Below are 26,875 nucleotides of genomic sequence, written 5' to 3'. Positions count from 1 at the left end.
AGAAGGCAGTGATTATATTCTTGCTAGCTCTAACACTACCAACTGGTGAGCAGTTAATTTGTGTTCTGTTGCCTGCTACATGCATTTATGAATCTTTAAATCAGCTATCCCCTTCTGATTATTACTAAATTGGCTCAAATTCATGAGACTTTTTAAATTATGAAGTTTTGTATTTTCCTTTTGTTGCATTGATTGGTTGTACTAACCAACATCTTTCAGCAATCATGAACTTGCTCACATGATTTGAAACTCCGGAAAAGAGCTAATAATGATGGTACCTGCAACAAAGTTCTGAGACTGAACTACGACCGGAGCTTCAGGAATCGTATCCACCTTATATATACCTCGAACACTACTTCTAGTGTGCTTGGGGCTATGTGCTGCTTCTTGTTTAGGACTTTTCCTATCAAAATAATCCTATTTCTTTTTCCATCCTCATCTCCAGTCTTCAACAGTAGTAATCTACTAAAAAGAAATATGTAGATGAATGATTGACATTCACTACTTAGAAAATAGTGACAACTGAAATACTGATCTAGCTCCTTATGTAAGGAACTGGGTGCTAAGACAGAAACCTGTTAACAAATGCTGGAATCCAAAGAACTTTCTTTAAGAGGTGACATAATATGTGATATCTCAGTCTTTCTTCCAAGGTGACTTGATGTTTTTAAAAGATAATTAAAATGGTTTTGCGGTGTTGTTATCCTCTTCCACATGAATTATGGTGTTGATGTCACAGAGTACACAAAGCCTATAGTATGACTTACGTTATCATTTGTATCTGTAAAAGCTACAGCAGTATCTGCTTGCATAAATCAAGGAGTTTTCTCATATCGTTAAGAACCAATTTCATTCCCTCAGATTTTTGTCTGAATAGGGCTAGAACTTCTGCTTAGACAGCTGCAGGAATGTCAATAATAGCAAAACAGATATTGATTCTTGGGAGAGTTTCAATCACATAGTCTCTTTGTTGCTAAAGGAGCCACCAAAATTCAAGGACACTGAAAGACCTATAGAAATTAAATTACTCAAACGTTACTACTTGAGAAACTGGGGGGGAAAAAATCCCTTTCTTTAAAATCCCTATTGCTTACTATAGAAGACCTGTTTGATTAAAGGATTGGTAAATCAGGCGTTCAGGAGTTTCCATGCAGCCAAACACCATTCCAGATATATGCTGTGCAATGTCTAGGAGCTGCTTGGTACCCATAATGTATTCTGCCCTCTCCCATATTTATCTTTGGCTGGCAGAGCTGAGTCAGGCTTAAAGAGGAGAGAAGACTGGCACCACTGAAGGGCTGGAAAAAGTCACCTCCCCCCAGCTGACAGGCAGTAGTCTGTCTCCTGGAGCAGCGTAACATTCTGCTGCCTTGTGTAGACAGCTTGTTGTATAGGTTCCATATAGTTCCTTCTTATAAATAATATGAAAAACAAACAACCCTGCCCAAAACAAGTGTGGCCTTTAGGAGAGTATATTTATTCATCTTTCTATACAAACTGCAGCGTGTATATGTGTGTACTTTAAATATAAACTGTAGTTTCCACTTCAAGGCTAGTTTCAGCATAGGGTAAACATTGATCACTGCTAGAGAAGAGGTAGCTACGCTTTTCTATCTGCTGGGACGTCGGAAGAGGTCCTGGGTTATTCCCCAAACAGAAGGCGTATGCTAAGAAGGACTGATATTTACAGATGCCCAGAGAAGAATCTGTGTATGCTGCACCATTTTCTCTCTGGGCAATTAGAAGTCTAGTCTGTGGGTATTCCTCCCTGTTCTTAAAACTAAGCTATTTATTATTTTCAAAGAGGATTTTTTTTAAAAAAGAATATATTTCTAAAGGAAACAGAAATTGCAGTGTGCATTGTTCTACATTGCTACCAAATGAGATTCAGTAAGAATAGTAATAGAAAGATGCAGAGTAAGACAAGAACAAGAACTTTGCCTTTTTCTGTGAGCACACTGTTTCTTAGATTAGATTGCATTTAAATAATTATATGTTTCAAGAAAGCTGATTAAATTTTGAATTACAAAGGTTTTATGAATCCCTTTTTTAACTAACGGTGTTGCATGTAGGTTAGAACCTCTGTGATGCCCACAGAGCACCCCTGACAATGTCTTAACCTGGAATACTGACTGTTTTTAAAGCTAGCTAGTTTTTGTGGCCTTTTGAACAAAAGGAGCCAGAAGATGGTTCAGTCCCAGAAAATAAATGTGTCCTGCAGGGGTGGTTCTAATAAGACTATGTAAATGAAAGCTCTTTTAGGGATACCACCTGGAACAACTGGGAGAGAAATACCATCCAGCTTCCACCTTCTCACATTAGCGGTGTTCGCATCACAGAGATGTGCTTTGTATGTTTAGTCTAATGTTAAAGGTCATGGACTCGTTCTTGCCATTTATCAGATAACTGTGATTTCATCTCAGGCACAATTTGCTATCTCAGATGAGGCAGAATGATGTTTCTTTGACTATTAACCCATTACTGCAGCACAGATTGACCCTTGCTTGTTTCCTGAGCCCTGCTGTTAACTCTTAGTATGCCTGTATGCAAGCCATCCTACCTCTTACTTCTATTAATATTCATAGTGGAAATGTGTCTGTTAAATTGCTCCCATTTACCCACTGGAGGAAAAAAAAGAATTTTTGAAAAATACTATAGGATTCTTGGTGGAGAAGCTAGTATCTAGTCTGACAGAAAATCCTCTTCTATCCCCTTTCAAGTGTGTGGGCAAACTTATGGAGAAAGATATAAACAACTTTGTAATAGAAAAGGAAATTATTTCTGTCCCTGGTTATCCTGATCACACATGCCTGCAAAGGGATTTTCACCTACACACTTGCTAACAGCAACAACTTTCACAATTGCTGATTAACAAATTAAAAAAGGATCACAAAAGAAAAGGAACCCCTTCTTCAGTTTCCTCTTATCTGCCTTAATTATTCACTTAACTCCGTGCTGGCAGAGAAGAGATACATTGTCAGGTTCATTGTGAGGCCATGAGGATTCACCTGGTGTGGCCAGTTAAGGTGCCTCTGTTCAAATTAACTGAATGTACTTCTTCCCTACCAAAAAGGTGTATATTACACTACAGTCTTGCAATACAGAAGAACTCAGAGGGTGATGTAAAATTTCACATTTGAAGATTTTTATCAGCATCTCAAGGAGAATGCTAAAATTAGATAAATAAATTGTATGCACCTGCTCTTACATGGACTAATACTTGCATGAGAGAGCTGGATACACTGCTACCTCAGTTCTGGAGTGAGTATATTAATATCTTGTTTCTTACGTGTAAACAGTCAGGTTAAAAGATATTAAAAGATTAAAAGCAAGTTGAAATTTTATATTCTTTGCATTAGTAGATAATGATTTTTTTGTGTGTGTGAAGAAACTGACAGCATGAAAGGAGCTATTTTATATGACACAGTAGAAATACAATGTGTAAGCTGGAGAAGAGCAAATGCTATTCTGAAAACGGCTTATTAATGAAAGTGATGTAGCACTGAAATTAAGGGGGAAAGGGGAAAAATGGTGCTCCAGGGTTACTAAAGAAACATCAAATCCTAGCAAAAAGCAATGGGATATGTGTTGTCTGAGCTTGACACTGTCTTCATAATCACCTTGCAATTAAAGATTTGAGGAGAATCCCATCCAACAACAGTAGAGTCATGGAGCTTTGAAGAGCAGTAAAATCTTGGTCCTTTCCTGTGAAAAGGTGCTGTGGCTCTTGGAGGGGAGCAAGTAACCCCAGGGCTGGAATTCACACTTTTACCCCAGTGATGTCCACAGGTTACCTGTCCAAAGTCCAGTGAGACATGGCTGAAATCTGAGGCTTCAGATCACCAGTCTCTGTGGATGTTGGCTGAATGAGTGAACCAAGTGAATGCGAAGACAATATGGAAGCCTTGAACTTCAATTGCTTAAAGCAAGGGCAATGCAATGACTGATTAATTTGCTGAAATTGAAGAAGAGTAAGCTTACAAAAGGTGGTTGTTTTCTCTTTAAAGCTCTTGTGCCTTCATGTAAACATGAACTCCTGATAGTTATTGTAACTGGAAAGTGAAATATGTAGAGAGCTGGGATGAGCCTCATACTATTAAAAAGCTAACAGGAAGTTTTTGATCTGCTGTAGAGACAAGATGTAAACTCAGAATTACCCTCTTAGCTAAAAGCAATTTTGAAATATTACGTTACCTTGGAGTAGCAGGTGAACTGCTATTTCTCAGAATTCATAAAACCATGGATTTCACAGCATATCCCAAGTATAATTGTACTGGCAAAATGCCCAGTTAGAATGGCAATGGAAAGTGGATACTTATTTTTAATTGTGGTTTTTTTTTTTGTTTCTTATTTAAAATCTGAAGTGCCACTGTCCTGAAGCTTGAGGAAAGCTTTAAATAGGAAACATTAAATAGGAAAGGTTTGAAGTCTCTGCATGTATCAAATAGTTCCTTTAACTCCTCATTCTTGTCTTGTGCATCACAAGGTACCTTTTGAGGTGTCTTAAGAGTGGTGGGGATGTCTGGGGACTGTGCGACACTGATATGTTGTTCATGACTTGGAGAAGGGAGAGGTCCTGCCTTCCACTGTAAATTAGCGAGGGAATGTGGTTTAAAGTTAGCTGTGGCTTTTAGGTTTGGTGGTTTGTGTGGGTTTTTTTTGGTTGTGGGTTAGGTCTTGTTTGCTTGTGTATAGGTTTTTTAGTTGGTTTATTTGTGTGTGTGTGTGTGTGGGTGTTTTTTAAGCTACTAGAGATAAAGGGACAGACTGTAATTCTTTACCAAGAAAGAAATGAACATTATACAAAAATAAAATCCTGTTTGAACCCCTGCTGCCTTCTAGGTAACTTCTGCATTGGTATTAATTGGAGAAATGTGCTAGAAATGTTAACAAGTAAAACCACTATGTTTTATGGAGCTACACTTACAGCTTTATACTGTTCAGCCTGTGCATGTTGTCCTACTACAATTTGCTCTAAAGGCCGTTACTGAATAACACGCAGTGCGGAGTCATTCACTTCAGATCCTGTCCCTGATCTCCCTTGTGCTGACAGCATATGACACAAGAAATATCATGCTGTCTGGATTATTAAAATAATTGATGTACTCATATTTATTGTCTCACTTGTTAATACTATCTTGTTAAGTCCTTCTGGGGATGAGATCATAGATTTTTCTAACTAGCAGCTGCTGCATAGTTTCCTAAAATACCGGATTTTAGGGTTGGGCCAAGGAAGACAGGGTTGATGATAAAAACAGATGGCCTCATTGCTAACAATATACCTGAGCTTGCAAGCACCGAGTGCTTGTGAAGGTGTGGGCAAGCTTGTTGATTCAAGAAGTGCTAAGACTGTTTGGTGAGCTTTTTGGTTCTGAAAGGAAAGTCACTGCTCCTGTTCATCTCCTGTGTTACTTGGAGACAAACCCTGCCTCTGAAGCAAGATTAGAGATAGTTTAATAACGTGTATGTTTATTCCTCATGTTGCCTTTTATCAGTGTTTGATTACCCAAAAACTCTGTGAAGAAAAACATGTACATACCAACCTTACAAAATTACTATGACAGATAAAAAGTAATGAACAATGTATAATGCATTAATTTGCAGTATTTGTCAAGATGCTTACTGACTGTATGAATGATGGTCCTATTTCCTCTGACTAATTTAGCATAAGATTTATTTTTTTACTCTCTCACTGACTATGAGGTAGATGTCACTGATGAGCACGAGTACCCTGTAATTTATTTTACACTACTACTCCTCTATCCAAACAAGTCTTTTTCACCGCCAATTCCTGAATCATTAAAGGAGGAATTAATACAGTGTCCAGTCAAATTACCTTGTGCACAGGCTCTGTTATCTGCTCATCTCTCAATTATTCCCAAACATAAAATTACAAAGAAGCAGAGACTTCATGAAGGGAGGATTCCAGATGAGCATGATGTCAGTAAGATGTGCTGAGGGAACACTCCGTTTTTCAAAACTGCATTCATACCAGTTTTACGTGAGCAGGTTTAATGTACATGTATAATGACTGTGATATGAGATCAGATTAATTATTCATCCATGCCAGCATCAACAAGTTAGGAGTATAACTATAATCATTATTTGCAAGCTTACTGGATTAGATTTGAAATACAGGGTTTTTGTTATGGTTGTATTTTTTCAATTAAGCTTTTATTTTTCTCCATTGGAGTTTTGGCATATTGTTTTTGATCTTAGCAGTTTATTTAAGGCTAAAAGCAATTTTAAGCAGAGAAATCTAACTTCAAGGTTTTGCCTCGTCTTGAAGTAACAATTTTTAATTGTAATTAATATGTTCCTGTAAGACAGTATAATTAATCCTCATTATTGGTATTGAATTACAAGAATAAATGTGGAAGAAGGATGCTTGAACCAGTTTTGGGCCCCTCACTGCAAGAAAGACAATGAGGTGCTGGAGTGTGTCCAGAGAAGAGCAGCAAAGCTGGTGAAGGGTCTGGAGCACAAGTCCTGGGAGGAGCAGCTGAGGGAACTGGCGTCATTTAGTCTGGAGAAAAGGAGGCTGAGGGGAGACCTTATCACTCTTTACAGCTACCTGAAAGGAGGTTGTAGTTGCACCAGGGGAGATTTAGATTGAATGTTAGGAAAAATTTCTTCACCAAAAGGGTTGTCAAGCATTGGAACAGGCTGCCCGGGGAAGTGTTTGAGTCACTGTCCCTGGAGGTATTCAAAAGACGTGTAGATGTGGTGCTTAGGGACATGGTTTAGTGGTGGACTTGGCAGTGCTAGGTTAACGATTGGACTTGATGTTCTTAAAGGTCTTTTCCAACCTAAACAATTCTGTGATTCTATTTTTCTAACATGTGGCAGGGCATTGTGGTGGTTCCCTATAAAACAGGTCACATGGCTTTTGGTGGGTTACAGAAGGAAAACCTGTGGACTTATTTGCATTGTGTTAGCTCCCTGTTAGGATAAAATAGTGTCCTACACAGCGGGGAGGCTGTGGTGCTTGTTGGACTTTGCAGTGCAATGGACAGCTGCATGACTGGAAATCTACTGCCTATATAGCCAATGTAATTTTTTCTGTCCCAGTAGAAAAGATGATGTATCAGGAGCTTGGCATCCAAAATCTCAATGCTTGCTCCCTTTTCAAAGGGAAGGAGTAGTATTGGTGCTAAAGAGTAGCATGTTACCCAACACCAAATCATAAGACAAGTCGATTTCTCAAGCACCAAATGATAAATGTGCACATTTTTAGCATATACAGACAGTGACCCCTTTTTTTTTTTTTTGGCTTGTTCAGTTATGAAATCCCATGCTGAACTCCATTAGTACAAGTATGATCCAATTTTGTCAGAAGAAAATTTTATTGTGTGTCTACTGAGAGGGCTGGCAGTGTTCAAACTGTGTTGCGGTTTTTGGAGGACAGAAGCTGCGCTGAGGCTGTGAATTGACACACCAATGCGTTTGAGCAGAGTGGTGCTTTAACTGAACGTGTTTCATAAGTCAACAACCAAAAGGGCAATACCTTAACTGTGCTCTTCCTTGAATTGGCTTGTGATTTAAATTCAACCCAACTGACACGTTCTGTGGCACATGATCTGTATCTTATGCTTTGTGTTAAGTCACGTTCTAATTCTGCGTATTTTTCCTGTGCTTTCTATGACCTGTGGAAGAGGGATGAATTACCAGCACACTGTTTCCATAAGCTGAGCAATTACTTCTAATGAATATTACATGGGTTATGTGAAGACAGAAAATAGGAAAAATAGACTTGCTATGGAAACATGTGGGTTTGTTTTTTGTTTTTTGTTTTTTTTTTTCCCTTTAATGCTTTCATCTCTTCAGCAGTGGGGATTACTGTGCTATTTATTTTTTATGGTGAAAGTATGGCACTTAACGTCTGTTAGATTTTTCATATTTTGCTTTATATTCTTTAAAAAGTGGGAAATGTAAGTGACATTCCTGTACTGTCTTTGTATATATTTTTTTATCTTAATGTTTCCTTTTCCCAGAAAACAAAAATAAAGATGTTACAGTATATCTGACTCATTCATGCAGTTTCATCATCAGGTAAACTTTCTGTCCTTCTTGTTCACTCATGTTCCACGGAGTATTTCCAGAATGAGGTTTCTGTAGTACTTTACTATCTCCAGTGTAATAGTCGGGGCAAAAAAAAGTTTGGAGCTCAACAAAGCTTGTGGACTGACCTCACTGTATCTTACTGAAGTGATGAATCTGTCATGTATTTCCATAGACTGACCTCTTTGTTTCTGTACCAATTATGTACTTCTACATGTTTCTGGTGTACTGTACCATATGCTGTATTCCTAGTATTAAGAACCAGGATTTCTGCAGCAAAGTATGTGTGAAAAAGAGCTAGCTGACAAGCACTGGGATACACACTTTATTATCTCGGTATTAAACTAGTTTCAAAAAAGAGAAATGCATCTCTGCACTGCTGACACCGAGCCAACAGTTTCAGCCTGAGAGGAGGAGAGAGAACAATGATATTTGTAATCCCCTGCTAAATGCAAATAAGTTCTGTGTCTCTTCCTTGTGGAGATTGCTTCCCTGAGTCAGTGGATTCATTTACATTTTGGTGACATCTACAAGAATTTTGCCAACACGGCTTATTACTGCAAACATTGTGTCAGCTCTGACATTTCTCTTTCCTGGGAGAATCCCCAGAATGCCTGTTTCTGTGTTTAGTAGGAGACTTGTGGTTTCACTAGCGGAGGCAGACAGAAAGCAACGCCAGCCTTAACCATTCCCGTCCCCCATCTGGTAGAGCACCGTTTCCCGCGTTAAGCCACTGCAACTTTTTACGGCCATGGTGCGAAGCACGCTTTGTGAATAAAAACCTTCCCCAAAACAACTTTATTCTGGAAGCAGAATCAGCACCCTGACCTTGGTCCTAGAGGAGACACAGGATTGGTCCTCAGGCCTTGTTTCTAGAGCAGATGCACGAACAACTACATGGACACAACTCAGGAGAGCAGCACTGTGGTAGCAGGGCTCACCTGTGAACACCAAACAGGTATGTAATTCAACTTCAAATTAATCCAGCACTCCTGCTGTCAGACAACTGAATCCATGGAAAATAAAGGCTAGCCCTGTAACTGCGCTAAAGTTTGTTATGAAAGGATGATTAACTTGCAGCAAAGAATCTTTTTTTTTTCCCATGCAACTGTTATGGCAAGTGCAGTGTTGCAAAGGTGGTGAAGAACTTATTAGCGCTTTAGGACAGAAGCATCATTGAGGTTAGGTCCAGAACTCTTTAGTCTTGCTTTTATATATCATTGTTTTGTGCATTTCGCTGGCTCTCCCATGCAGAGGATTGAGGGGACTACTTCTCAGAGAAGGATGTCATCAGGGTTTCATTCATTTATAAACAGCATTTACTAGTGCTGTGAATTACTATTGTTTATGAGAGTCTCTAATGATGCTTAGTAAGATAAATCAGGAAAATATTTTGTTGTCTACCATGACACTTTTTTTTTTTCCTACGCTGCTTATTTGTTTAGATATGGTATGCATTTATTTGCCACTTTTCTCTCTGGAACAAAGCCTCGCAGCTATAAACACTTCTCTTGCAGTGTAATGATATGAACAAGCCTCTTCTGTTAGGCACTCAGATGAAACCAACCAAATTATTTCAGCCATGACTTCAGGCATATTTGAATTTAGGATTTCAAGGAGGCTTTATGCCCCTTGGCCCAGCTGACTGTTTTCTATTTGCTCTGTATTTTTCATGTTATTTTCTATTCTACTGCAGATAGTGTTTCCCACGAACTCATGTTTTGTAAAACTAATGTGCCAAAAAGCTGGATTCTGCTAGTTACTTACACAGACTGTGGACAAAGTAGTTAGCGCTTTCCTCAATTGAGGCCTCTGTGCACAGTTTACGCACTGTAAATGCATTCTTGATTTTCTCAATACAAAATTTAGGGAGCACTGAGATGCATGTTCAAAAACTCTCACTGTTTTACCCATTTGCGGGAACAGTATTTGCCTAGCTGATGGGCTCTTTCTTGTCTTGTTGTTTTGAAAGTTTGTATTATAGAAGTGTTATAAAAATTACTGAAATGTTTTAAAATAGCTTTTTCTGAAATTCATAGACTTCATATTACAGATGAAGGGAAAGGCATATCCTGATAACTCCTGAACTAGATTAGTTCCTTGTGTGTGTGTGTTTATGGAGCAGCCTTTGGCAGGCTGTCTTGATAGAAATTCCCCTTTTAAACCTTAGCTTCTCCTCCTGAAAAAAATTCAACCATACAAAGAAATATTTTAATATATTTTAAAATATAACAATAATACTGATCGTTTCTCACTATGAAACTGAACTAGTCAGTCTTTGTATCCCATCAAGTAATTTGGTATTATTATCTCTACCTTGAAAATAACTATATTTAGCAGAACTGAGCATTTTCTAAGTTCAGGGGGCAAGGGTGTCATCGTCAGAATGACTATCCCATTTCAGGAAGAGCCTGCACTGGCATCTTCACTTGATAGTACCTGATCATAATCATAAGGCTACTGATTTCCATTAGCCTTTGCTAATTTTTCTAGCTTGGAGACAAAGGGTGCCAGAGCCACGCAGGCTTGCCTTTTTTGTTTCCTGTATGCCAGAATTCTGTGCTTAGTTGTTATTTTCTAAACTTTCCATTCTTTTCAGCTATGTGCTTATGAAAAGATAAGTTGTCAAATTAAAGATGCATAATACAGATAAAAGTTCTGCTCTAATTAACAGTTACTTGAGGGCTATTTCAATTATGTCCATTGTTCATTTCTGCTTACAAAAGTTGGTAGTATGTGAGTAGGATTTTTATGTCAGGCAAGATTTAACATACTGACCCTCAGGAGGCAGTGCAATATGCATTAAATAAAAGTTGATGTCAGCAAATAAAAGAGAAAAATACGCTGAATAGATGTAACAGCACTGGAAGAAGCATTCTTTCAAATTAATCCTTAGAAAGGATAAATAAAAGAGGATATTGTCACTAGTTTTGATAATCCAGTCTAAGGTAGTACATGAAATTTATAAACAAATTCAGCAACAGCATTTTGGCTGCATATTATTGTAACAGGAAAAGAGTAGCTAGTAATTTCCACAGCAATCTAAATTCTCCTAATAGAACAAATAAATTTCATGATGTTCCAAAGAACTGAAAGCTAACTGAAGGCCAAAGCATCTTCTTGTGACTAAGCAGGCAAAGAAGAAATAAGTCTAACAAGCAGCAGTGAATTTGGAAATTAGTTGCTTTATAAAGATGGGTTAAACAGTCATTACAACAAACAATCTGATGTCTTAAAAAGCCTGAATTAGTCAGCAAGATTATAAGAACTGACTTACTAAGGTGCCCCCAAATTAGATGCAGATTTTTTTTTTCCATTCCCCCCTCCCTTTCTCTTGTATTATAAAGATATTCCTGAATATAAGGAGTATGATTCTGTTGCTTTGTAAGAGTATTAGGGTGCCTATAATACAGCAATTTTCAAAGCTGACAGGTATAGTTATGCGTATTTGCTAGGTGAAGAAGTGAAGTTAAAGGAAGATGAAATGACTTCTCAGGAAGAAACTGGCAGACACAGGATAGACCGGGTCTCCTGAGTTCAAACTTCTTTCCTGTAAGACAGGTCTCCAACGTGCCTTCCACTTGTGTTTCCTTCAGTAGGTTTTCCTGTCTATTTCAGTGGTGCATAACAGTATAGCAAAGGTTAAGAGCGAGTATTCACCTACTTTTGGAATGTCACTTTTGGAGCCTGTTTTAGGAATCAGTGCTCTCTAGGTCTCCCCTTTGGGCAGTAAGAAGAGACTGGATGCCTCTACAGGGCCGGTTGAACCTCTGTGAAATCACCTTCCTGAGTACCTGTCCCACTCCAGTGACAATCTAGAGTATGCAAACCTGTTCTCAGGGGATCTGTATACCTTCCCTGAAACTGTCTGCAAGGACTAGGAGAAGCCTGGATACAAATTTGCAAGGAGATTGTGAAATGACAAATTCCTTTTCTGCAGTTGGCATACCTTTAAAAGGACATCTAATGGATTTAACTTGGAATGAACAGAAGCAAAAGAATGCATTCATTAGCTTAAAACTTAGTATTTTCAGTGACTATTGTCACTCTATTATCTCAAGAGCTGTTATGTTCATGTAATAGTTGTTTAAATAACAGTACCATTCCTCCCTTGGAATCTGCTTTTCTGACAAGAACTTTTGATTTTCCAAAATCAAAGTCTGGATAGTATTCAAATGTACTTTCCTTAACAGTCTCACAACAAGATTATGGTAACTGTCCTGGCTGACTCTAGGCAGGATTATCTAACGACAACCTTCCATAGGCAGGATTACCTGCGTGACTTTATATAAAGCTGCACAGACAGTGATTGAGATTATCAATCCAAATGGCCTGTAGTACTTAATGGAAAGGCAATCTGTGAGATTATGTGTATAGATGCAGCTTTGGAACAAACATAAACCTCTGTCTTGTTAGTAGGAGCCTTAAGTAAAGTCTTCATGACAGAGTTCTTTTAAGTTTTTGTTCAGTGTTTAATTACTTTAATAATAAAAAGAAGTATCAAGTGACCTAAAAGACAATTTATTTGGTACAAAACACTCCGGTCATGTAACACTTGGAAGTGGGAGCAATGATTGCACAGGTTATCGTTATCATTGGCTTCAGTGAGGCAAATTCTTTGGTTCCCATGCAAATGTATGTTTAATCTGAAACAGAATTTTAGCCTTTAATACTGCTTTCTCATGGTTTCAGGAAAGTCTCTAGATAGACAATACAGCCTTGAAAAGAAAGCACATAGGTAATTTGAGACACTAAACAATAGCTGAAATCTTTGTACGCATGTGAGCTTTATGCTAAATGGTTGGCTAGGGGACTGGGAAAAGAGTAGGTGAAGGCAAGTACATCTTAAGTGCTACAGGTCAACACTATTTTTCTGAGTGTATTTTCTGAAAATGAATGGTTAACCCTTGAGCAAAGATTATACATTTGATTTCCTCTTACGGCAAAGGAAATATTAGCTTGTTTTCTCAACTGGAACAAATCCATGCATTGCTTCTCAGGGCAGCTTCCCTTGAGTACATGCAGTACAATGCTTTTGTTAAGACTTAGCAGTGGTTCTGCTTCTGATTTAAGAGGATTTAACAGTGAAAAATCACTGTCAGTCAAGTTAAGAAAAGAGAGCACAAGAAAGAGGGGGAGAAAGAGAGAGGAAGAAAGATGCAAAAATACATTTTTTCATGTGGTGATTCTGGTTGACTGATACAGGAAAGAATAGGCAAATATATTCATACTTGAAATAAACTTTAAATAGTTCATGTTCTTTCCCATTAGGCTGAATTCCATAGTAGCTGCACATTAAATGAAATACTTCTATGTCAGTGTTTTGCTTGTTAAATGCTAAAATTAAGCTCCCCGAGTAAGCTAAGGAAGTAACTATTTTGTCTCTGAAAGCCAAGATAACTATGCAGGGTAAAAATTAACTGAATTGTGGGGACTTGTAATGCTGCAATATGAAATTAATTCCTGTTTCTATGTTAAGGCACCTCTTTTGCAGAGCTGTGTTTATATACGCGTATGCACACATCACCTGTTGGTAAGCATATACTGTTGGTTGTGTAAGAATCATCTCTATGAATACATATGTAGGTCATCAAGCTGTTGATTACTGTGATGCTATAAACAGCCTTTTAGGAATATCGGAGCCATGGCTCAACACACCGGCTGGTACTGTTGTTCTTTACTCATATTACCATAATGCCTAGAAGCTATGGTTAGGAAGCTGGATGTGTGAGGTGCTGCAAAAAGAACAAAGATTCCCTCCTCTCAGAATAACTTATCCTGAATTATTCTTGTTTGATCCACGACCTGTTGAGGCTGTTCTTGCCAGAATTAGACTATGGTTTGTGTGAATAGCACAGACCTTTTCCCTCATGTGGCAATATGCTAAACGTATGATGGAATTCTCTCCCGGAATATAGCCTCACTGGAAAGCCTGCTCTTAACTATCAGTAGATACTGTGGATGTTGATTTTTGAGGACCCAAGATTTTCCTGATTCCTCTTCCTGAAAATTAACCTTACCCTGGCTAGCTGCAAAGCTTTTCCTGTACATGTACATGCCTAGGTCTGAAAGGATGTGTAAAATAGTACAGCCTGTCTTTCCTTTATAACTACCATTCTGTGTGTAAGCCCTCTGGAATCTTTCTCAGTGTCTCAAATAGGAAACGTTGACGTTGAATGTCTCTGCCATTTGCTCATAACTAGACAAATAATAATGTTCAGAGTTCCAGTGTGACTGGATTGGCCATGATAGTGGTGGATATCCTCAAAATACCACGGCCTCATTCTTGTCTTACAGCAGTGGGCCATGAGGTTTCGGTGAGTTACATCATAGCAGAACTGGTGTAATAGGCTTGTGAAAGAGCTGTCAGTTTTGTTTTTCCTCTTTCCTGGGTATTTATTTCTGAACTCTTTTCTTAGCATCTCTTTTTCCTTTGCCATTTCTGAGATCCTGCTTACCTGCATAGCTGATACAAAGCAATCTCGTATTCTAAATGAGTACTGAGACCACATGGTGGTGGTTACTGGTAAAGGGAGCCCCCATGTATAGACACTGTTGTATCTGACTTTGTAAGTGCTAGAAGAAAAGGTTCAAATTTTATTCCCTCCCAATGCTTAAGTACATGAATCCAGAATATTAGGTTAGGCATTAATGACACAGTGGGCAGGAGGTGATTTGAAAGTCATTTCCCTTTCACTCTGTCATCAGTCTGCTTCCGTGGTTGATATACTGCCAATGTTTCAAGAAGCAGATCTCACACATTCCCCTTAGCTACTGACAAATCCAAAATCGCCTGGAGTCAATGTGCATGCATAGTGAGCGTGTGTAACAGACTGAGGAACTCGGCCATTTATTTCTCTGTTTAAAGAAAAAAGGCTTTTTCAGACCAAAAAAAAAGAAAACTGTTGGATGAATAAACTTCTAATGGATATACTGTGGAAAAGCTTTTTGTTTTTAAACCTGCAGAAAGCACAACCTTCCATGCTTTTGGGTTCTGTAATCTGAAGCTGTGTGTCTGTTTAAAGGCTGGAATACTCACACCAGAGCTGCTGTTTTAAATCTAAGTACCATCAGAGAGGATCTAGTCCTGTCCAAAGCAAAAAACCACCACGCTTCTCTGATGCATTTTTAAGAACTCTGGTGTTGATAGGAATGATTGATCAATTATCAGATTGATGGGATAATTTTCTTGGGGCAATGGGAAAGACATCCCTTCCTTTTATTTTAGTGGCTATATTTTATCCTGGTTCTTCTGGGTGACGGTTCTGTTGTGTTAGTTGATAGCTGAGCCTGCATTGCTGTTTTATTCTAGCTTTGCCAAATGAGGTTGTATGTGATCAGCTTCTCTGGAAATCCCTGTATAGCTGTAGTCCACCAAAAATTCAGTGGTCTCAAAGGTGATGACAGACTTCCCTGTGAATAGAAACAACTAACTACCAAAGTCCTGACTGTAGGTATTTACTGGGGAGTGAACTGTACTGCTTTTCATAAGCACCTGAAAAGGTTCTTTTTTTCCAGGTTGATGCATGTTGATGTATGTTTGAAAATAAAATTATTGTATAGATTTTTCAACATGGTTCCAAAAGACATGCTGCGTAACCACTAGTTGTCATATAGAAACAGTACTGTTACTGCTGTTTCAGCTTTACTAAGAGGTGTCTTGGGTTTCTAACAAGCCAGAGGTGGGGCAAGTGGAACAAAATTAAAATAGAAAGAACAAAACAGAATAACACAGTAAAGCACGTTATCACCATTGAAAGTCTTTTTTGACGTTGATAAACTTTCCATATAATGAAGTTAAGAAACAGATATCTGCACCCTATCTGACAGTACCACCAGCTGCTTGGCAATGTAATTAATTGATCCTATCACAAAAGTGCTTTGCTAATTATATGGAAAACAGTCTTGTGAGCAGTACTCAGAGGGTTCATTTGCTGTCCTGTTGCAATATGCTTGTATGTTCAATCCTTTCCTTAGAAGCAGGGATTGTGATCTGAACAGCATTTATGGACACTTCCCTCTATATACAGTATAACATGTGGACCTCCTCTACTCAGGAATTTTTAGGCTCAGGAAGTGATTTTATGCCTGCTTTCTCAGGGTCAAGCTTTCAACAAACTTCAACCAGAACAGATGCTTGTGAAGATACTACCGTCTTCTCTATGACAGTTTTTCTCCTTTTGCTAGGGTTGACTCTCCCCATAATTCTTGAGGCTCACAGAAAACTTCCTAATAATCTGCTGGCAAAATCTGAGGAGCTGGTTCAACCCCTCTATTTAAATATAAAGCTATCCTTCCTCACTGATGTTGTCTTCGGCACTCCTTTTAAGCACTCCATCTAGTTAGTGGATGGGGGTGTGCAGCTGTGGTGGCACCATCTTTAACTGACAGAGCTTGATCTGGAGAAAAGAGCTGGTCTACAGCTGTGGGATACAAGTGCTAGACGAAGAAATATACACCATGGAAGATCTTCTCAAATATTAATAAGATTTAATGCTAAGTGCTGCTTAAGCTTTTCGCTGCCCTCTGCATAATTTCAGGCTGTAAGCATAAGATCATCGATGATAAAAACACTACTCCAACAACTTAATTTAAGCAATAGAAAGGGATTTAAATTCCAGTATATACTGATGTTCAGTTTCCGTAACTAAGAATAACTTTGACAAGGGCTGTTTTCACAGACAACGTGCAAGGTGGAATATGGCTTTATTCTGTTCTTTTTTTTTTATGCTGAAATTATTCATTTGTAATATGATAAAAATGGAAGTTTTAACCTGTCTATAGACTAGTTTTACATTATCATTTATGATGAGAATTATAAACTTCCACCCCAATGGAAACTCATTGCAAAACATCTGCTTAGCATCCACGGAGGTATTTTTAGTCAAGGAATACCATATTGCATGGCAGAAATTTGGACGATACCTTTTGTTTGAGTTTAAAAAAAGCCCAGACAACAGCTGTCTTTTTCCTCCTCTTTTCCAGTTAATTCATCATAACTGCAGTTAATAATAGGCTCTGTTGCATGCTGGTAATGTGCATTTGTAAATACACAGACTACTGATGACACTGCTGACTACCAGCAGCTTGACATTGGGATCTGAAAAGCTTTATGCTCTTTGGGCTGCTGTTTTCTAGATTTCAACTCTACGTCCCATTAATGGTTATATTTCTACTCTTCAAATTTTATTGCTTCAGGGGACCCCTTCTTGAGCAATTCTGACTCAGAAAATGTTAGGTCAGCTTTTGTTCTTGAAGAAACAGAAATTTAGTAGAAGGTCAAAATTTGCACTGGGCATTTGTGTGCAGGAATATGGGGGAATGCAGATGTGGCCCCTAAACACATGTGGAGAGATGATGGCCATATATATTTGCTAGTGATAGTTTGATAGCAGTAGCTGTATAACATGCTAGACTTGGCTGTTGTTAAAAAACAAGTTTAAATGACTTAATGCCACTTATCAAAAGGCTCTTAGGTTGTTTGAAATAATCATATGAAAGTAAATTTCTACTATTTATACATATATATATGTATGTATAATCCTTTTCAATTAAAAAAAAGGTGACAATGCCCATGTCTTTCAAAACATCAAAATAAGAAAACAACATTCTTATGTGACAGACCTATTTGCATTTTTAATCAGTTTCCTTAAACACCACGACAAATTGTCTAAGGACACACAAAGTAACTAATGGATAGGTTATATGACTGAGACAAGCTTTAAAGATGTTTGTCTATTATTAGTGCTTTAACAGAAAAATACGCAATAGGGAACAACATATCCTTCTTGTTTTTATTATGTATGAGTTTCATATGAAGTAGATCAAGTTTTTCTTGGCCAAAATAAAAAGAAAATTAAATTTCTGAATGGAGATGCCATTAACTGTGAAGTAAATGTAACAAATTTAAGATGAGAAGGAATAAAGGTAAGTAATATGTAAAAGCCTGATATTTTAATTCATGCATTACGGCTCAAGGGTATTGTACTTTAAATGACTATTGCCTTCAGTGGGCATCACAGGTTCTTGGATCCTGTCAGGAGAATCTAAAATGTATGTTTACACCGAGTAAACAAAAGTATTTTTCTAACCTATGTGCTAAATGCTAAGATGTTAGTATTACAAAAGCAGAAAGTTAGAAATAAGAACAATGAATAATTCAAGTGGAGTGCCTCTATCTTGCACATATATAGAGAGAAAAAGAATAAAGATGATACATATATATTTATATATATACACGCTCCTTATATACATATTCTACAATGTTACCTATAGATTAGTCACAAAGGGATCTTTTTTTTTCCATGCACAAGTACTTTTTCCGTGTGTTCATTTAGCCACACGTTCAGACATGACTTCCCAGTGCGAATGCTAACTGCACATGGAAATCTATCTGTCAGCTTTTGAATCCCATCCAGCTCTGACACTGCCTTGTCCTTTCTTACCAGGCAGCAGTGCTGTTCCCCACAGTATGGCACTGAAGGAAATGGTACACCAGACCTAACTGCGTAGTGGTTCTGTGTAGATTTTCTGTTGGTGCTGATCTTCTAACTGGTCTTGCTGTTATTCAGCAAATCCAACACGATAGAGGTGTTTTGGCACCCGTCTCATCTGAAACATTTCTGTCTCTGAAATATATATGCAGTGACAGATGTTAGTGCCTTGCTAGATGACACTCTGCTCTCAGGTTCATCTGTGAACAGCAAATAAGTCTTTCCATTGAAAAATAATGAATTTTTCCTCTAGGCACTTTCTGATCTGTGTGCGCTTCTGTAACCATTGAAAATGATCTTTCGTTTTGTGGTTTTGAGCTCTTCACTACAGTAATGTGTTCGGCAGAACCCTGGGACTGTTTGACTCTATTTTGTCAGCTGTCGTAGTTTTTTCTTATTAGCACTGAATTGACAGCTTTGCATTTAGGAAAAAAATACATATTTACATATATTTAAAAGAGTTTGTTGCCACTCACTACTTACTTTATGCACACCTTTATAGAAGAGTAGAAAATAATGCACACTGATGCGCAATCTAAATTGCTGAAAGGTTTTCATGTGATCCAGGCAGCATGCAAGATCATCAAAATGATGTGTTTCCTTTAAATCTTCCACAACCACAATCAGTATGTTTTCTCCGAGAAGAAAACAAACCACATGTCTAGCTCTAATCTCTGCTGATTACATTAGGAATTAAGAGCCTAAGAACCTGAGGTCTTGCCTAAATTCAGGTCTTGTGTCATCCCATGCATGTTAACTGTAGCCTTTCTGAATTCTCAGTTTTAGACCCATAATCTTTTGTGCTCCATGGATCTGAGCTGAATCCTGGCTCTCAGTTCTGCAGAGTGCTTGTGCTGTACGAGTGCTTGAACTCCAACGTAAAGCCAGGGTAGCAGGTTGTGACAAGCAGGACCTGTAGACTAACCAGTTGGTGTCGAGGGCCTGCTGTCTGCACTATGCGTGTTTGAGTTTTACTTTGGATTAGCTCTATCTTGCCTCCATGCATATGAATGCCCATGAGGGGATGCAGTGTACCAGGCTCCCTCCTGAAACTCCATTTTTGGTTTACTTCCATCTGAAGTGTATTGCCAGAAGCTGTCAGTGTGCTCTCCCTATTGTAACTTGGTGGTTTGGAAAACTGTGGCTATGTTCTTCTGTGTACAACACTGTGTTAACTAAAGATCCTAAGACTGCACATATTTCTGGCAAGTAATTAGTGACAGCAGTATGTGATCTGTCCTACCTGTACCGTGTAGAATAGAGGTCTAAAAGTAATTTCCCCTCTTAGAGGTTGCTAGTTACAAAATGGGTACGTTAAAAGGAAAGTTTCAGAGTTAAAACTGTAGCTTGAAATTAAACAAGTAAGCATAACGAGCAAAAAGTAGGAATAGAAAAGGCTGAGATGGTTAAGTCACCAAGTTTGTTAGTAAACAGCAAGCTGATATTATAACACACTTCAGTTCATCAGAAATCCTCCAACTCATCTTTCAACTTGCAGCAAATCTGGTTCTAAAACAAATGGCTAAAACTATCTGCGCTGTTTACAAATGTTACCCTATGACTCCTTTAAATACACTGGGTATCTCTCACTTGGCAGTAGTTCTTACCTCTCCCCTGCACAAGTATTATTTTAATCAGCTGGCAGTTTGTTTATTTATTCACATTAATATTTCCAAATGCAGAATGCCTGGCCAGCAGTCACTCTCTGTACAGCTGCCAGTGTCTAATTGATTCTGGCAATGACCACTGCCTTTCTTAGGATTTTTATTTTTTTCTTTTCTTCCTCAACTGGATTTCAGAGCAGCAGCCTTCACAATACATTAGCTTAATGCATTTTGAGCTTGACCAAATCTTCCATTCCCACTACTGCTGATATTTGTCTACTATTCTACTTGAAATCAGCATGCAGTATAAATGATTTAGACATATGAATAAATAAACCTCTAAATATCCATATCCTTGCAAGAGCAAAACCAGATCACATCTAACGTTTAGAACAGTATATTGCTACAAGCAGCGATTTGGTGATAAAATGGATTCACATTCACAGGACATGGTGTCATGATTTAGGAAAGTGAAGGGTAACTCACTGGAGCACGTTAGCTTGATGGACATGTAGTCTCTGCCGCAGTCCTTCTTATAGTGACAGCGCAGCCAGTTTAAGAGGCAGAGTCCGTCACCACACTGTAGTTCTTCTTTCTTACATGGCAGAATGCTCTGTTCATCTGAAGGGAGGAGAAACAATAGATGACTTCGTGTAACAAGCAACTCCTTCCTGTAACAAAGCCACATGTCTACTGACAGTCTGTCTTCCTGCTTTTGAAAGCTCTGGGCAGATGAAAACACTCTCTCCTATTTGTGTCAGATGTGAAAAGGGTCTCAGATTCAAACAAACATTGGCTATGCTGTTGTTGCTGATTATTTAAATAGCGTTTGAGACAGATGAGGTCTAGGTGAAGCACACCAAAGAAATCACAAGAGTGTGATGTCTCTGAGGCACCCTAGCCTTCTGACTGACTTAAATGCTGTAACATCCAAAAGAAAACAATCCATCTTTGCCCCAGTTTAACACACAAAATGGATGAACGAGAGGAAAAAGGAGATCCGATGAAGGACTGGGCTTCTAGGCTCTAAGTATAACTCTCTCACAATCTCTTTCCAGTTTGCCAGTTAGGGTAGGAACTCAGTCTAATAGAGTGGAAAATGATGTTTTGAATAATCTTAATAAACCTTTGGATAAATTTATGGTCACACAAACTCAGGTTTGGTTTCCAGAGCTGTTAAATCCTGTATAGTAGAGTCTGCAGCTCTGTGCATGAAGCTGAATCTTTGACTGGCTCCTCAGCTGAAGGACTGAAGCCACTTCTCAGGACTGCTGTTGATTCTTGGTGGCTGAGTAGAAAAATGAATCACTCATCTCTGCTTGGAGAGGGGGAAAAGAGTGACTTTATCCTGTCCTTTGATAGTGTACTATGGTTCCTTTCATCTTTATGCATACACACATACATGAACACACGTTTCCTGCTCTCAAAGGAGAGGTGATACCAGCCAAAGTCCTGTAACTTAAGAAAAGCAGAGTTTCAGGCCATGCTAATACTCACCTGTGCAAAATCTATTTGCACACGAAATGGGAGTGCTGGTGGGGGTTTCATCACCTGTCATCTCTGAACAGGATCACCCCTTCCTAGTGCAAAAGTTCTGAGGGTGTGCCTGGGGAGAGAGTGGCCACTGCAAATGCAATGCCAGCAAGCTACCAGGGTTTAGCTTTCACGAGCTACTCCAAATAGCTATTTTGTTTGATGTCCATAAACAGTCAAACAGCAGCTGCCTGATAGAAAATTTAAAAAGGAGTTGGGGAATCTCTATGCAAGAAAGAGTATGTCTTTTTTTTTTTTTTTTTTTTTTTTTTGACAAATTAACTGCACAATACAAAATATCCCATGGAATACTAGTGACCAGCCATACCATCTAAAACACACTGAGCAAATAATTGAAAAAATAACTTGTTATGTAAATGTATTTCAGTCTGTAAAGTTAAAAATCTATTAACATACTATAAGGAACAAACAAAATCATGGAGATAAGGCAGTCAGAAAATTATCTGGGAAAAGAGGGGGGGGGACCTCCTACATTATTCAAAGAAGGTATTACTTTTATTTTTTTTTTCTACATTTCACCAGTAGTGCTATTGAAAGTGGTCCTGTTTTGATGGTAGATAAAAGGAAACTATTTTCTGACAAGTGCATCTGAGTGTGCAAGTGGATACACTGTCATTATTTAGTTGCATAGTTTTGTAGAGCCTTCCAGTAATGAGAAAGCGAAGTAAAATAGACAGAAAATTGTTCATTAATGACAGCATAAAAAAGTTTTGCAGTTTGGCAAGGAAGACCTTTGTGCAGAAAGACTCTTCAGAAATCAGCTGTAAATTTTATTAGAGTACTATAGCTGTATTCAGGTTGCTTTATGTGAGCAATCTAAAACATTACAAATACAGGCAAATAAAAGTTAAAGTCCACCCTGAAAAACTCCAGCTCCTGAAGTAAAGGCACCGAGGGGCTGGTGTGCAAGTCGGTACCCAGCAGAACACAGGCAGTTCTGCTACGTCATGTTTTGGCTTGATCTCCAATATTTTAATTCAGAGCCTTTTTGTCATCCTTTGTAGCTGCAAAATCATGCACTTTGGAGTAATTGTTCATGATTTCCAATTCTCCACACAGCTGCTCCAGCAGAAGATGTCAGTACCCCCATATGCATTTATCAATATCACCAGAGTTGACAACATGCTGTTACAGTAAATCTGAGATTGTACGCTTGTACCTGGCAGTTCTGCAATCTAGACGCCAGTCATCAGATTGCACTGTTTTGTACTTTCAGAACATCTTGCAGTACATTTCCCAAATGGCTACTGTATTTCTGGTAGGCAGCTCAGACAATTTGGGGGTAAAATGGCATAGAATTCACAGAAACTAAAGTTGTGAGGATTCCTGTTGTTTTGTTTGGTTTGGGTTTTTTGTGTTTTTTGTGGTTTTTTTTTTAAGACTTAAAATATTATAGAAGCAGCAGCTAAACAGTAATTACTTTGTGGTACCCCACATAGTCATTGTGTAAATGGGAACAACTTTTGTTAACTTTAGGCTGGTTACACAGTCATTGCAAGTATCAAAAAGGAATTTACCTGCACGAAAATGGTGCAAAAGGGACAAATAATGTATTAGCAAATTCATTAGAGTAATTGATCCTGGTATGCATCTCACAGATTTATATTTTCCATAAAGTCTGTTTAGTTCATAATATAGCTTGGAATTGCCCTAATTATTTTAAACCTATTTGAACTTGCACCCTTCCCGTGGTTTAACACAATTCTCTTCTATCACTGGCTATGATTTCACAACTTTTTGGATGTAAGAAAATTTTCTACAGTTCCTGCAACATAAAGTTCCTGATTAACTTTTCACCGCTTTACTGGCTGTACTTTGCAAGTCATTTAAAGATAAATGCTTCTTCTCTCTCTCTCATCCAGAAAGTAATAATATGCTTTCTGTTTCTGCTAGTTGTTGAACTCTGAAAGTCACTTTGGGATGCGGTCTTTACAAAAATGCTAGAAAATCACTGCGATGTTTTATTATCTTCAGAGAGCACCATTAAGATTGTAAGCTCTAAAAAATTCTATCGGCAGATCCAGGTTTTTTTTGACTGAAAAGCAGCAGGGGATAATGATGGTTAAAAAAAATTGGGTGTGCAAACCTATCCCATAAAGCTGTATTTCCCAGATATAGTGAGATAAATTTATGTCTTTTGTGAATCTAGATGATACAAATCTTCCATCTATTCTGAAGGGGAGTTGCAAAATACCTGAAAAAAACCATGAAGACTAAAAATATGTAAATGCTTTTTTTTGAGGAAGAAACTGAGGCACAGGTCTATAGTCCTGCAGCAGGCAGAGACAGAGGTTGGCATCACATTCAGTGCGGCAGTGACTGAACAAATAACAATGTTTAAGTTATATGCAATGAAAATTCTTTTGAAACAGATAGTTTCATTTGTGAGAAAATGCATTACTTTCCAAGATGATGTTTCTATCTCAGCAGAGGCTATCACAAAGTATTTTGTCTTTAAAGTATGTTTTACCCTGAGGTAAAATTAATTTGAAAACAATTTTTACTACAGATGACAGGGAGCTAACAAGAGAAACACTTTCAGTTCTAAGCCCACATGTTCCCAACCAGAGTGTGCCATGCAGTGGTGTGCTGATGGATTTCAAGGTTTGTATTCTAAATCAGCACGCATTTGAATGAATTTATGAAGTGAAAATTAGTAATTTAAGAGCATAAAAATGATCATATCAAATTTAAGGTACAATATTATATAACTGTGATGCATAAAATCAATCCACTATTTTGTGATTCTCTGATTCTAAGTTGAAAATGAACCTGCACCATTAAAATACACATAAAAGTGTACAGCTGTTGTACATTATCCAAATTTTTATCTTCCTATCTTAGTAATACCGTATTTTTTTTTTTTATTCAAGTGACCATTGAATTATATATCTGTTAAAGTGGGTACGCACTTCTCGCATCAACCAGAGTCTGATAATGCCCCGATCATCCGCCAGCAGGAACTACTGTCTGCAATGGTAACCCTTTGCACTTTGTAAAAATCATAGTCCTCATTCTTGCCTGCAGCCTGGCTTTGAAATCTTTGTAGCCAACTGCAGGAAGGCAGTTGTGGTGAAGAAGGATCCTCCAGTGACAGAGAAATGATTTAAGAGCTCTTGAGCTTGGCGAGAGGATGAGAGAATAAACAACGCATGGCACATGTTAGTTTGATGCTTAATGCTCTGCTGTGCTTATATGAATTAGATCAGCGTGACAGAGAAACCGCTGCAAAACAAAATATAAGAGAGATAATTTATCTCTCTGGTGACTACTTGTGCCCCTCAGTTCCTTAGTATTTTTGCATTGATGGCACCTAAAGAAATTTACAATAACCTTAAATCAGAGGGCAGACACAAGATGTCATTTCTATACTATTAAGGTACCTCGGTACTATCTTTAGCCTTGCATTTTACCATACTGTCCTTCGCTGTATTTGGGAATCTTAGTTTAACATGTTTGAAAATCTGGGAAAAAGTTATTTCTACCTCTGTAGATGCTCCAGCACTCCTGAAGTATGTCTGCACCTTTGGGAAGATTTCCAATTTATGGCTTGCTTCATTCAGTAGAAATAATAATAATAATAATAATAATAATAATTATTATTATTATTATTCAGAATCACAGAAATGTAGCTCTGAACATAGAGGGGGGGTTTTCTAATTATTTTATTTTAGACTTCTATCACGTATTTAGACTTCTTCCAGGTTGGCCAATAGTATCAAGCTGCAGAAGTACAGTTTCCACTCATGTTTCCATTTAGGACTGTGCTGTTCTGAAAGCCAAGTATTTTCTAAAAGTGTCTGTGTATATATAAACTCTTTGGTGGTGGTATTCTGATTCTGTGCCCTCCCTGTACATTAGGACAGATTCTGATTGGGACTGATGCCAAGAAACATACGATGCAGCGTGTACCTCAGCGCACAATAGCATGAATACGTTGTAACCGCTTTTTCAATCTGTTATTGAATGTCCCATATTCTTTCTAAAGGAACATCTGATTCCACAAATGTGTTTAGTGTGAGGAGCGTGATTATTAGCATAGTTTAACATATGCTTCAAAGGATGCATAAAAGTCATCCCAAACAGCTGCTCTTTGTTGCTTCTCCTTGCATGTGTGTGTTCTTTCTCTAGCACCAAGTTCTAGGCCAAAACAGAAATGAAATCGCTTTGGATTCATGTTCCTCTCCCAGTGTGTCTTTAAGGCAGAGTTATAATTACAATAGCAAATGACTAGATATTGTTGGGCTACTTCTCAACATGGCATCTGCAATCAACCAGGAGTGCTAATTTGTCACTCAGAGCTTTTATTGTGTGTTGGGGTCTGCAGAGTTTTTACATTTGTTTGCTGAACAGGGACTGAGGATCGCACAATAGGCTGCCTAATCACTGCACCTTTAGAGGCAAGTTTTAGGGTAAACATTAAGGTGACAACAAGGAAACATGGTTTACAAATTTCTGAAAACCCTAGTCTCTTCTGTTCTGCACTGGGCTTTCTATGACCTACCTTTTAAATAAAGTCTTGTACTTCTTGCCAGTTGTTTGGGCCAATGACTTGCATACTGTGTGTGTCTGGAGAGTGAAAATCGCCATTGTGTACCACAGTAGTCTAACTTGTAAATAGTCATAAATTGGGGAGCATTTAGCCCAAAATGTCGAACTTTGCTAATAAGAGGAGATGGTTAAGTGTGGATTAGAAGCAAAATTCAATATGAGGTTGTCCTAGTCAGAACTAGTCTTCCAAATGGGACTGAATAGCTCACAATCTGCTGGGTGCTCTGCCATGTCCTGTATTACTCTCTCCCTCAGAGGGCCTGGGATCTCTTTTGTAAAGCTCGTCTTTTTAAGATCCTGAGTTGTTGCTGTAGAAATCCCTGATCTGAAGCCATTCTGTAAGCTGGGGCCTGTTCTCAATGTTTAAAAATTGGAAGCAGCCTATTAAATGATTTCGAGTGACTCAGAAAGCTGTTCTACTGACTGAAGTGTTCAAATTTCTGATGCAAAATATGTCATTTCTGTGTATCTTTTGGGTTCCACAGTGGAAGGGAGACCTAACTGTATTTGTGATCTAACTAGAAAAACATTACGGCCAGCTGTAGTTACTTTTCTGTCCTACTTTTCTGTCAGTGGGAACTGAAAGTTGAGGTTAAGTGTAACTTCTCTCTA

General features: G+C 38.2%; 1 protein-coding gene across 2 annotated transcripts in view; it reads right to left on the bottom strand.

The window, feature by feature from the left end:
* BEAN1 (brain expressed associated with NEDD4 1) overlaps window positions 1-26,875 on the bottom strand; it is a 63,470-nt gene that overhangs the window by 29,339 nt on the left and 7,256 nt on the right. For both annotated transcript variants that reach the window (XM_086758449.1, XM_086758450.1), the window contains one exon: window positions 20,645-20,779. In XM_086758449.1, the coding sequence (XP_086614575.1) occupies window positions 20,645-20,779 (135 nt within the window). The remainder of the gene's footprint in view (window positions 1-20,644; window positions 20,780-26,875) is intronic.

The sequence above is a fragment of the Chlamydotis macqueenii genome, chromosome 13, assembly GCF_036417535.1.
Source record: "Chlamydotis macqueenii isolate bChlMac1 chromosome 13, bChlMac1.mat, whole genome shotgun sequence".
NCBI lineage: Eukaryota > Metazoa > Chordata > Aves > Otidiformes > Otididae > Chlamydotis > Chlamydotis macqueenii.
Note: the sequence above shows the minus strand (reverse complement) of the source record. Positions and strands in the feature narration are given on the sequence as shown.